The following is a 13,239-nucleotide window of genomic DNA, read 5'->3' on the forward strand; positions in this document are numbered from 1 at the left end:
TCAAATTATTTTAAATCATCTAATATCATCTAATTAACAAATTATTCTAATTCTCCATAACAGCAAACTGATCCAGCTAGCCCCCAAAATGGCTGTCACCTTGTTCCCGAGAATAAAGTAACTGAATGTAAATGGCTTTCCAACCACGGATTCCAGCTGGGTAAGGGAAGGAAAGGGGGAAGGGCGGGGGAAAGGAAAAAGAAGGAAGATCTCGAGCATCACGGGAGTTGTAGGCCACTTGGATTGTGGGAAGTGTAGTCTCCCGAGGTGGTCTTCCGCTTTAGCTTTTTTCCTGTCATGGCTGCTTCCTGTCGTTAACAAAGGAGTGCTGACCCCAGAGAGTCTTAGCTGCTTTCGCCTCTGCCGCAGCGCTGGGTATTCCCAGAGAAAGGTAGCTCTGCGCCCCTCATCTCCACCCCCTCGGGAGCCTCGAAAGCCGAAGTCCTCGGCTCACACACCCTGGGCTTCATTCGGGGATTAGACTGGAAACCCCGTGCTTCGGCTGTGCGAGGTGGGGACGCGGAAGGAGGAAGGGGACGAGGGAAAGGAGAAACTGTAAAGTGGTGAGTTTTTTTTTCCTTCTTCCTCTAGTTTCCACCCCGTCCCGTGCGCCTCGCGCTACCGGGAACTCTACCCTGAGCTGCTGCTTTGCTCTTGAGCCGAAGAGGATTCTCCGTGCCTTAATTCTCTTAATTTTGCCTCCCGCTGAGAGGTGCCGTTGGAAGGAGCTTGGGGACTCGTCGGCTCCGAAGGGACCGGCTTCCGCACGCTGCCATCTCTCCAGTGAGTCTTGGTCATGTCATTAAGGCTAATTTAAGGCCATTCTGACCCCGGGGAGCGAGCAAGGATTTCCGAGGAAATATAATTTGTACACATGAAAGCCCTGCTTTTTTTTTTTTTTTTTTTAAAGTCTTTTAGACCAGAGGATCACCTGCATAGATCTTGTAGCTCCACTCTTTCATTTTACGGTAGAACAAGTCAAGGCCTGGGAAGGCCGAGAGTCAGGACACACTGGTTGCACGGTGGCCACACCTACTAGACTTGGGCAAATTGCTTGACCAAAGTTTGGCTCGGTTTCCTCATCTGTAAAATGGGTGTGTTGAAGATCAAATGAAAATAATCTCCATAAAGCCCTGGGCACAATGTCCTATAAATGATAACTGCTAACAGTAGTACAAGTATCAGCCATAGGCATGGTGATGGAGGCGGTAATGTTTTTGTTTTTCAGTTGCATCACACCCTTCATGACCCCATCTGACGTTTTTTTGGGCAAAGATACTGCAGCAGTTTGCCATCTCCTCCATCCTGTTTTTACAGATGAGGAAACTGAGACAAACAAGAAGTTGTAAATGATGGTGATGACAAACAAATCTCCATCTTTCCACACCACATTTTCACTTGGGCATTCAGGGCCTTAGAGGCCCACATTGTAAAAATGAGGAATATGGCATCTTAAGTTCCTTTCACTTCCTGCTCTAGAGCTACACATGGGAACTGCTTAATATAAGTTTATTGGTTGATTGCTTATTTATTGATAATAAATGTTCATTAATCCTGTGATTTCAAACCCAGCATCCTTCAGGGCTCCATGGTGCCTCTCAGGTCACCATGGGCAATTAGTGTTAGAGTAGAGAGAGTGGTGGGCCTGTCCAGGACGACCTATTGGGGATCCAGCCTTAGATACTCAATAGTCTAAAGATCCTGAGCAAGATACTTAACTTGTGTTTGCCTCAGTTTCTTCCCAGGCTTGTAAGCATGAAATAAGTTAAGAATTTAAAGGGCTTAGCATAGGGCCTGGCAAATAGTAAGTATTTAAAGAAATTTTATTGTTCCCTTCTTAATTCCTTTAACTTTTCTCACTATTACCTCAGACTCTTTTAGATACATCTCTTACTTTACACACTAATGTCCTCTCTCCCAGTAGCTTTAAAACCTTTGGGGAAATGCCTAGGTGTATCTTTGTCTTAACGGTCCCTTTTTCTCACCCACCCACCCCATTTGTTTTGTAGATCTAGCCTTGATTATTTTCCTTCAGCCCTCAAGATCCAGGCAACATGGCCTCAATGGATGATATCTCCAAAGTATTTCTGGTCCTCCTCTCTCTGCTCTGTGTGCTGCCTGTGGTGGAAGCAGTAGAAGCTGGTGATGGGATAGCGCTTCTGTTGGGCATGTTTCTCAGCCTTACAGGCATTTGTGCTTGTTTGGGGATATATGCCAGAAAGAGAAATGGACAAATGTGACTTGGGGCAGGGATGGGGTCTCCCAAGTTAAACATAACCCTGAAAACCTCTCTGTGGGAGATTTCTAATTCAGAAATCTGTTTCTTAACCGTCAAGGTCCAGATAGTAAGCAAATGGTTATTTTCTAATCCTTGGAAGAAGTTGCCTTAAAATGTAAAAACTGCTTTATGTAAAAATGGAAGAAAGAATCATTTTATTCACGATTAGTATAAGCCTGGTGGCTCACCAACATGAAAATTGGTCAATAACTTGCAAGGGCTGAAAGGAAGGGGTGGAGGGTACTATCAAAGAAATAAAAGAATTATCATTTAACCTGAAAGATATTCCTTAGCTTCTGGAGTAATGAAGTTATAGGAAAAAAGAACTGCATGTTTACAATTGTTGGATGTCAGATATTTTCTGTATTAAGAAAAATACTACCCAAAGAGGATTTGAGGCATCTTTGTTCTGTATTTATATCAAAGAATTTATCTAGTTTTAACCCCAGTTATATACTACGGTTAAATATAAAATTTATCTGGTGGGCATTTGGAAGCTTAAAAAATTCTTTCTTCATAAGGAATTTGGAAATATATATGTTAGTTACATATTTGCTGTTTAAATAAAGGAAAGATTTAATGTCATTAAAAAAAGTTTTATATTGACTACTAAGCATTTCTGGGAAACGCATTAAAATAAACATTAGACTGTTGTGCTAATAAAATGAATACTTATGTTCGATTTCATTTATATGGGAGTGCTTGTTTTTAAAGAATGTGGAGCATGAGTTAAGTTTTTTATTCCATTTTAGCCATGAGAAAAGAATCCTTACTTTGACTGACCTAATCAGGAGGAGTTTCCTAGAGAAGACAGAATCAGAAGAAACCATAAATCCAGAATTGATATATGCACAGCAGAAACTGACTGGAGATGTTAATGAGAGATACCATAGAGAAAAGTCTATAAGAATTGTGAAAAGATGGTGCAGCTTAGAAAGAATGATCCAGTATTTCTGGCAATATGAAAATGAACTGAACAAGTTGAGTGTGCACTACTGGTGACCAATGAGTAGACAACTAAGGACTTCAGAAATACGTCTAGGATCCAAAATATGTAATTGTGATACTGGAACCATCCCTTCAAGGCAACAGGATGATTAAATTCTCTACTGTGCTGTCCAAATATTGAGTGATGGGGGTCTGCCAGTAAAGGATATGGAGAGGAAAGTGACGATTTTAGAAATGTTATAATGAAAGTGACTTTATTTGTATTTTCAGTGGTTTTTTTTTCCACCAGTAAATGATTTATTTGGGAAAGGGAAAATGGGTATGTAGCTTTAAAAGTGCAAAAGGCGCTACATTTGGAGCCTGAGAATCTCAATTCAGATCTGAATTCTGTCAGTTATTTCTTTTGTTACCAGCAAGTCATTTGACCTCTCTGAGGCAGACTTTTCTCCTTTATGTAGGAAAAAAATTAGGGTTGGACTGGATCTCTTAGATCCCTTCCAGCTCTAAATCTAATCCTATTTATTAATCAAATTGGTAATTAGGCACAGTAGAATTACTGGAACTAAATTTAAAATATATAAAACAGTAAAGAAAAAAATGTAGCAGGCTACTACAGTCTCCTACTGTTGTAGTCCAATGCAACCATAAACAACATGCCAGATGTCCCTTTTCTGCAAGCCTAAATGTATCCATTAAGCCTGTGAAATCTGGAAAAATACCTTCAACACCACAGAAGATTATACAGTCATTTAATTCCAGCCTGATGCTATTTTTATTTTTTTTAAAGACCAATTCAATAGTTTATTAAATGGAAAGAAATACTGGGAACAGTGGATCCATGGTTGATCCCAGAGTTAGATGAGACTGCCCTGAGTATCGGACAGCAAGCTTTTTATGGAATAACAAAAACTATGACATGATGGAGGTACCTAGGTGGGGATAACGGAATGGAGGTTACTGATATTCTAATGACATCTAAAATGGATAAACCTTTATCTTGTCAAACATTTAGAAGGAATTTCTATAAAACCTTTATCTCAAACATTAAGAAAGGTTATAACCTAAGGCAGAATAACTAAATAGGACAATTGGAGAAACTGGGTCACAACACTGAAAGGGAACTATAGCATAACATTCCCCACTTTTTCTTTTGGAACTATTCAACTCTTTGAATTACCTTCCTCTAGAAGATCTTAACACCATAATTTTGAATAACCCTATGTGAAGTAAATAGACCAAATAAAAATCAAAATAAAGCTAGAACAATGCAAGGATTTATGGCAAGGTCAAGTCTCTCCCTGATAACCCTAGAGTTGATCAGCAATACACAAAGTTCCTTATTTCAATTATTTCTGACAATCAATTGTCAGATACTCTGCAGTTGGGAACATATGAACAGCTGTGGTCATTTGTGCATGACTCAGCCTCTGCTTACAGAGCAGCAGGGCTCAAGGCAGTTGTGCTGCCCATTCAGAGGGACAACCCGCTCCAGGAGAGAAGGGTGAGGCTTGGAGTAGCTCCACCTGTCCTGCCCAGAGGAACAAACAGGGCTGCAGAAAGGATCAGATTTCTGAGCAGATTATGCACAGTTAGACCAAGGCAGCTTGATGCTATTAAAATGATATTCAAAATGAGACAATGGCTTGAAAAGATAGAGCTTGAGTGAAAATGTTTTTGTGCTTTTAAAATGCCTAAGAAAAATTACATTCTCACTTTTTCTCCCTGAAGTATCAAGGCATAATAAGCGCTAGCTATATAAATGTTAGCTATGATGATGATGAACCTAAACTGAAAGCAGAGTTAGAACCAGAGGAGACAAATGGATATAGTCCTCCTAGAACTATTTATTGAAAATGGCTGAAAATAAAGTAGTATGGCGATATAGAGAATGTTTAAAAATAGAGACTTGCTTCATGGCCCGTGCCATTAATCTCCTATCCAGTTAAACTGACCTTAGTTGCTCACCCAGCACAAGCTCCCCTCTGCACTGTCAATCCCTCCTTTCATTTCTGCTTTGATACCCCCTACCCTTAGTACAGAGCTTACCATAGAGCAGAGCCTTAAAAGGCTTGCTGAATGACTGGGTTCTGAGGGGCAGACTTCTTGGTCATTTTTCTAATTAATCCATAGCATCTATCAGGGCTTTCTTTCCACAAAGGTTTATTGATATTCGCTTGTGTCTGACTCTCTGTGACCCCATTTGGTGTTTCCTTTGCAAAGATATGGGGATTGTTTGCCATTTCCTTCTTCAGTTAATTTTACAGATGAGGAAACTGAGGCACACCGGATCACACAGCTAGTAAGTATCTGAGGCCAGATTTGGACTAATGAAGTACCTTCTAATATCTGACCCAGAACACCAGTGTCTTCCACAAAGGGACTGATGCTTTAACAGATGGATCAGGACTTACTCCGTGCCCCTTCTCAGGCATCCATCCCCTTTGGCAGACATATCACCCACTTTGGGGTATGTGTATGTTAGGGGTCAGGGAAAGTGTCTGTGCATGAATATATTTCAGAATGTTCCTTTGCAAAAAGCATTTCTAGAACTCTTAAAATTGCCTTTAGAAACTAAAGAACATTCTTGCACACAATGTAGTGCACACACTATAGATAGATTGCATATCTGATCTATAGATTAGATCATAATCTAATGAATAGAGAATTCATTATTTGTTGACTAGCTTTGGGCCTATTTGTCCAAAGGTGGGCACATGAAATACTAGATAACCAGATAAAAAAAATCATTTGCCTCATTCCTTTCTATTTACCTTTCACTTTCAGAAGGACATTGCTCAGTCCCTCTCCTTCACCACCATTACCACCAAAATACAGTTTAATCCTTATTTTCCCCTCTAGCTAAGCTAAGCTCAGGGGGCAGCTAGATAGTTAAGTGTTTACAGCCCTGATCTAGGAGTGAGGAGGATCTGAGTTCAAATCTTAGCTGTGTCACTTAAGCCCAATTGCCAAAAATAAATAAATAAACTAAGCTAAACTGAGGAGCATCCATCACAACTAAAGAATGGGTGAATGAATGAATAAATAAATGGAAAAAATAGTATTTAAAATTGGTTACCACATGCCAAACTCCACTGCATCTCTGGCAAAAACAAGAAGAGTATGGGAACTCTCATAGCTGCCTATGCCCCAATGTACCCTCATTTCATCTAGCCCTTGCTAGACATCTAGGCTCTGCTGACAAGTTCCAGCAAGTTGTAGAAACAGCATCTCAGCTTGTAGCACAGAAGGCAAAAATTCTTTGAACATCACCCTTTCTGCTCTCCCCTGAAGATCCCAACATCTGGTCCTGTGCACTTCGGGAGTGTTTTCTTAAGAGGAGGATAGCCTTGCTGGGTACAATGGTGTATTTAAATTTTAAATATAATTCTCAGCATGTTCACAGAACAAACTCCATAACCACCTGCCCTTCTTTTCAAATCTGACATTTGTCAACTTCTATAAGGCCCCCATGGACCCTTAAGGCTCAAGGACTGTTTATTTTCTTTGTTGTTTTCTGAATTTTTGCCTTAGGCTTTGCAAATGGATGGAATGAGAAGACACTTCTCTGAAGAAACTCCAAATGCAGCTTCTCTCAGGCTTTCTCAGACTTGTTTATACTTTAGACTGCAAAAAGTGGGGGCCAGAAGAAAACTGGGAGGAGAAGGAAGAAGTTGATAGGGGCGGGTTAAGTGAGAGAGCCAGATCAATTTCAGTCTTTCAAAGGTATTTAATCACAGGCTTTAATAAAGTCCCAAAATAAAACTTAAAAGATCATTACTTTGGTCCACTGAAAACAATACAGGCATTTTGTTTTGTCCTTTCAAGAAAATGACAAAAGTCTTTCAGATTTCAGGGAAATAAAGATGTTACCTTAACTCATCTCAACATCCAGAAAGATGTAAACTATATAAAAACCATTTGTACTTAATTCTTTATTAAAAAGAAAGGAGGGAAGGAAGGAAGGAAGGAGGGAGAGAAGGGAGGGAGGGAGGGAGGGATGAAGGAAGGGAGGAAGGGAGGGAGGAAGGAAGGAAGGAATGAAGGAAAGAAGGAAGGAAGGAAGGAAGGAAGGAAGGAAGGAAGGAAGGAAGGAAGGAAGGAAGGAAGGAAGGAGGGAGGGAGGGAGGAAGGAGGGAGGGAGGGAGGGAGGGAGGAAGGGAGGAAGGAAGGAAGGAAGGAAGGAAGCAAGTCTCTCGACTTATTAATCCCAGGCATAGATGGCATCATTTTGAGGGTAAACTGCCCAGTTGATGATATTTGCAGAAACATATTTCCTAGGTGACTTGCAATTGCTGAATTATTGGAGAGTCACGTTGTAATTGATTCTATTAATAACCTTGTAATATCGAGTCTTCCCTTCTTTATTTTTAGCAAATTTAATTTTAAAATCTAATCAGTAGTTAGATAATGCAGATCATATATGGAAATGTAAAAGGCAAATACCTGGAGAATGTTTGATCTACATAAAAAAATGAAATGTGATTTTCATTTCTCTTTAACGTGGAATTTTAGGGGTACAGTAGTTGGGATTTTTTTTCCCATTTTTCCTAACCACTGGTACATATGAATGATTAGAATGTGGAAAATATTAGTTAGTGCTTCATCTTTCTAAGTGAAATTATAAGATTTTGTATGTACAAGAGGGCTAATTAATTTTTAAGTGATAATCATGTAGCACTTTGTTAAACATTTGGGATTATAAATACCATATTTCTTGGTATTAATCAAGGTAATTATTCTCAGGGAAAATGTACATAAATTATTTAACAAAAGAGATTAAAACCAGACATGCTCATCAAGAGCAAAAACTGTACTATAGAGGAAACATGGGATCACACTAGATTTAAATTTGTCAGAGCAGCCCTTTCATCCTGTCACAGAAAATAATAAAAGTGAAGATTTGATATCTATACAAAACTCAGTAGTTCTATGGTGAAAGACTACTATTATACTGATTTAGCCAAATGCTTTTTTAGATAGCACTTTGTTTTAGGTGAAAAAATTCACTATAATAGTAGCTGTATGATCTTCAAATCATTCTTCCTGCCTGGGTCTCAGTTCACCACCTTCAACCCCCAACAAATAATCTATATAATCTCAGGGATCCTTTCCAGTTCCAAAATTCTATGTTTCTAGAAGAAGCCGCTTCCCTAATCAGGTGAAATGTCCATTTTCCTGTTTCCAAAAATAACAAGGGCTAATAATGTGTTACAAATACTGTAATTATACATTTTCGGCAGGCAGCAATGAGGAGCTGATTTCATCTGAGCCCTTTGCAGTGAAAACTATAGTCTCATCATTTGGTTCATTTTTGGATTTCAATTGAGTGAAGCGGGGGCAGCTCATTTTCTCTGCTAAACGAGTATGATTACGGATTGTCTTGAGAGGGGAAGAATAAAAACAAACCGTAGCCCTAGCACTCCCACCCCACAGAAAACAGCCCACACACTAATTGATGTAGGAAGGGCAACAAGCTGAGATAGCAGCTCTATTCAATTTGGCATGATCAATCTGCCTTAGTGAACCTAAGAGAAGGCCATACTAATAATAGCATATTGATATAGTGCTTTAAAATGTGAAAAGTGCTTTTCATATGTATGTGTGTCTCTTGATAAACATATAGATCTCTAACTATAGCCATAGAAATAGATGATAGATAGATACATATGTGGCAGCTATTGGCTCAGTAGATAGAGAATTAGGTCTGGAGATAAGATCTGAATTCAAATTCAGCCTCAGATTACTCGTTAGTTATGTAACTTCTGCTTGCCTTAATCCACTGGAGAAGGAAATGGCAAATCACTCCAGCATCTTTACAAAAAACAAAACAAAAACCCATGGACAATACAGTCCATGGTGTCATAAAAAGTCAGACATGACTGAAGAATTCTTTCTGTCTCTGTCTCTCAATGTCTCTCTAGCTCTCTCTGTCTCTGTCTCTCATGGATGTATATATATGTAGATATCTATATACATACCTATATATAAAAACATACTGGTGTGTGTATGTATGGATATGTTATCTCATTTAATCCCCACAATCCAGTGAAGTACTTGCTATTTAATATTCCTTTTTTACTGGTAGAGAAGATAATTGAAGTTGATAAGACTTAGTGACCGCCCATGATGACACAGCTAGTATATTTCGAAGGCAGGATTAAAATTCAGATCTTCCTGACTCTTAAGTCCAATGCTCAAAATACTCTTATCATGGAGGAATGTTCTAGGTCTTTGTCTTACACTCTGCCTTGCCCAATTGCTACCATGATATAAAAAATGGTCACTTAAAGATCCACCATCATTTTAATTTGATTGGTTCAATCCCTGGAGCATTCTGTTGGTTCAATATATCCCAGTAAAGTGTAACCAAAGAAGAAGACATTTCCTGATTCTTACCTTAGAGAAGTCAGTCTTGCATTTGGGAAGTGGTCCAGAAGACTTGTTCTTAGACTTGATTTCTGAAGGGCTCTTGATTCCCATAGGTGAGAAGCTCCAACATTTCCATTGCTGTGATAGCTGAATGACCCAGCAGGACTACTGGGGTCAAAGACGGGGTCAAAGACAGACTCTAAGAGGCCTAAGAACTGTTGATAAATTTTACTATTTGATTAAATTAGGATTACCCATAAGGCATTGTTTATACGTTATTTTTGCAGTTCAGTTTTTGTTATTTAATGTGTATTTGCATGTTTTATTTATCATATGAATGATCTCCACCGTAAATTTGATGATGTGCATATTATAGTCCTAGAAGTTCCAACCCAATCACTTAAGGACATACACACCTCCTCTCCCTTTTTTAGACTCCCTCAGTTCTTCCTAGTTCAGTTAACACTCCACCACCTACATGAGACCTTTCTTTATTCTCCCTAGCTGCTATTAATCCTCCACAGACATTCCTTGTATTTATTCTGTATAAAAAGAATATACTGAATAAGAAAATAAATATATACTCATACATTTGTGTGTTTATATATATATATGTGTGTATATATACATGCATGTGTATGTATATATGTGTATGTGTGTGTGTATACATGACATCTATAGAATGTCTATAGAATGACATCTATAGAATCTATCGCTCTATTGAATATAAGCTCCTTGAGGAAAGGGACTGAGATTTGGGGGTTGTTTTTCCCCATTCCTGGTAACTAACATAATGTAGCAGGTGTTTAAGAATATGTCTTGATTAACCAATCAATTGATTGGGCTATCTGTGGCACACATATGGAATCAACTAACCTTTGTATACTTCCAAAGAACTGTTCCCTAGGTTACTGCCAAGGCAGACTGGGGTGTGTCCGATGCAAACCAGTCTGTGACCATGGGTTCCGAAGAGCACTTGCCCATTTATATTCATTCTCCGTATTGCCTATGATATATTATTTCCTGCGTGTTTTCAGAGAGTGGTTGTCAGCACAAGACAACTCTCAGATGATGCTATCACAGCGGATGGTAAAAGCTCACATTTTATTCGGTGTGACAGCTTTAGCCATCACAGAAAACATACTGTGATACCTCAATCCTACAGCCTATCTGCATCTTCAGCATGAAGGGAATGAGACTGGACTCGGTATCACTTTGCCTGGGAGAGGAAGTCAGCTGGCCATTGACCTCCCCCCATCCTGCATGGTCTGTTGCAGGATGGTCTCTTGACCCCGTCCTTATTTCTCTTTTTTTTCCTCTTTAGTGGAAGTGCATAATTTCCATGTACCAGCTATGAATAGAAAGTCATATAGATGGTATAATAGAGAAAATACTAGACCAGGAGTTAGGAAGGCAAATCCAACCTGAGTCACTTATTATGCATGTCTCTGAGCAAATCATTTAACCTCTGTCTGGTTCAGTTTACTCATCTGTAAAATGGGACAAGAATAAAACCTAACTTCCCAGGATGGTTGTGAGGATAAAATGAGATTTTAAAGTACTTCATAAACCTTAAAGCACTTTGCCATCTATTATATTTGTTTGATTATTATTATAAAATCATAGCTCTGGAAGGATCCTCAGAAGTCCTTTGATTTAAAATGCACATTCTTTCCATGATGGGACTGATATTTTAATACTAGAACTGAATATGGCTTCCCTTGGAAATCCTAAATCTATGATTTCATGGAAATCCCAGCATTCCCAGGTAAGGAAACTCCTGCAGATCAATACCTATTGTTTAATTTATGGTCTTAGAGAGTTGTCTCAAACACTGAGGAACTGCAGTTTGTCATGGGTTACAAAGTCCAAAGCTGTCAGAGATAATGCTTGACATTATCAAGATGATTATCATCTTTCATGATTATCAAAAGATGGTCCTCCTGGCTTCATGGCTTATTCTCAATCCTCTATGCTGGTTTGATGTGCATATATAACATAAACATACATATGGGATGTGTGTTGTATATATGTGTGCGTATGTTTCAGATATTTCTTTTACTCACAAACATTTCCAGACTTCTTTTTAAAGTTGCTTTCAGAAACTGTGGCACATTCTTTTAGAGTTTCTCAGTCTTCATCCATTGAAAATGGGTTTGAAATTTTGGAAAGAGAAAATTTCTGGAATTAAATCTGGTTATAAAATAAAAGGAGTGATGGGAAAATGGTAAGCAGACCAATTCAATATATGGTTATGAAAAAGGTATGAGACTTCTCCACTGGTGACACTGGAGCAAATGTTTAACTAATAGTTCTCCTGAAAAATATTCATGACACGCTTTTTAAATTTAATCTGCATTTTTTCCATTGCTTTTTAAAGTCTAACCAATTAAAAATACAACAAATCATTCCCTGATTTGTAGCACTTGCCAATTAACATGGTGTAAATGTTATTCAGTCATTTCAATTGTATCCAACTCTTCATGACTTCATTTTGTTTTTCTTAGTAAAGATATTAAAGTGATTTGCCATTTCCAGCTCATTTTACATGTGAGGAACTGAGGCAAAGCCAGTTAAGTGACTTGACCAGAGTCACAGTTAGTAAGTGTCTGAGGCTAGATTTGAACTCAGGAAGTTGAAGCTTCCTGGTTCCAAGCCCAGAGCTCTAGCCACAAATTGGTGTGTGTGTGTGTGTGTGTGTGTGTGTGTGTGTGTGTGTGTGTGTGTGTGTGTCTCACTGGAGGCAGGACTAGACAAATCAGATAAACTTTCTGGTTTGTACCTGTAATCCTCCAAGCAGGGAGGTGATTTCACCATGTAGAATTATTGCCATCACATATATTAGTAGTCCTGAAAGCCTGGGAAACAATAGGACCCATATCCTAGTTATAATAAGAAATAAGTCTATATAAGGAAATAGGATCCAAATTAGTAAAGGAATGAAGACTGATTCAATTCAACTCAATTAAACAAGTATTTATTAAATGCAGACCATGTGTGAGGCTTAGTTCTGGAAATACACAGAGCAACTACTGAACTGGATGTGTCCTCTAAGAGCTTACTCTCTCCTGATTACTAGCATCTGCATATACTAGTAAAGCCTCACGTTCACAATAGGATATTGTGCAAGGGAAAATAAGGAAAAACAGTGTTCTAGGGAACAGTGTTCAGGGGAAACCCAGAGATATAGGACGATCATATGACCAGTGATTTTCAAGAATAGTTTCACATTAACAACAACCACCACCAAAATAACTAAAAATATATAGCATACTCTAATTATCCATCTATTTTTATTAATAATAGTTGTGATAAGAATAATCAATAAAAATGGAATCTAGGATCCTAGATTTGGAGGCTGAAGGAACATAAGGATCATTTTACTTTAAACTTGTATTAAGGGATTTACAGGAAAATCATTCAGTGTAAACTGGCAGAGTCTTTTATGTTTTGATAATATGGTATGGGACAAATAGATTGTTAAAGACTAGTAAAAACTGCTCTTTATCTTTTTACAGATAAGAAAAATAGGATTGAACACCAGTTCTCTGACTTTAAAGCTAGTGTTCTGTCCATTGTACCACAATTGGCTCCCTATTATTAATGTAATGCAGAAGATCAGGGAAATATAATAAAGGTGTGTT

The 13,239-nt window shown here is 38.5% G+C and overlaps 1 protein-coding gene across 5 annotated transcripts; it reads left to right on the forward strand.

The window, feature by feature from the left end:
* The first annotated feature begins 249 nt into the window (after positions 1-249).
* SMIM30 (small integral membrane protein 30) lies at positions 250-2,947 on the forward strand. Of its 5 annotated transcripts, none has more exons than XM_052001148.1 (3): positions 250-391; positions 592-783; positions 2,036-2,947. In XM_052001148.1, the coding sequence occupies exon 3, from the start codon at positions 2,055-2,057 to the stop codon at positions 2,238-2,240; it is 186 nt and encodes a 61-aa protein (XP_051857108.1). In that variant the 5' UTR covers positions 250-391; positions 592-783; positions 2,036-2,054; the 3' UTR covers positions 2,241-2,947. The 5 variants fall into 5 exon arrangements, with proteins under 5 accessions (XP_051857108.1, XP_051857106.1, XP_051857107.1 ...); XM_052001146.1 differs by having other exon boundaries at positions 253-391; positions 2,010-2,947; XM_052001147.1 differs by lacking the exon at positions 250-391 and adding an exon at positions 398-511 and having other exon boundaries at positions 2,010-2,947.
* The last annotated feature ends 10,292 nt before the right edge of the window (positions 2,948-13,239 follow it).

This window comes from Antechinus flavipes, chromosome 5, assembly GCF_016432865.1.
Source record: "Antechinus flavipes isolate AdamAnt ecotype Samford, QLD, Australia chromosome 5, AdamAnt_v2, whole genome shotgun sequence".
NCBI lineage: Eukaryota > Metazoa > Chordata > Mammalia > Dasyuromorphia > Dasyuridae > Antechinus > Antechinus flavipes.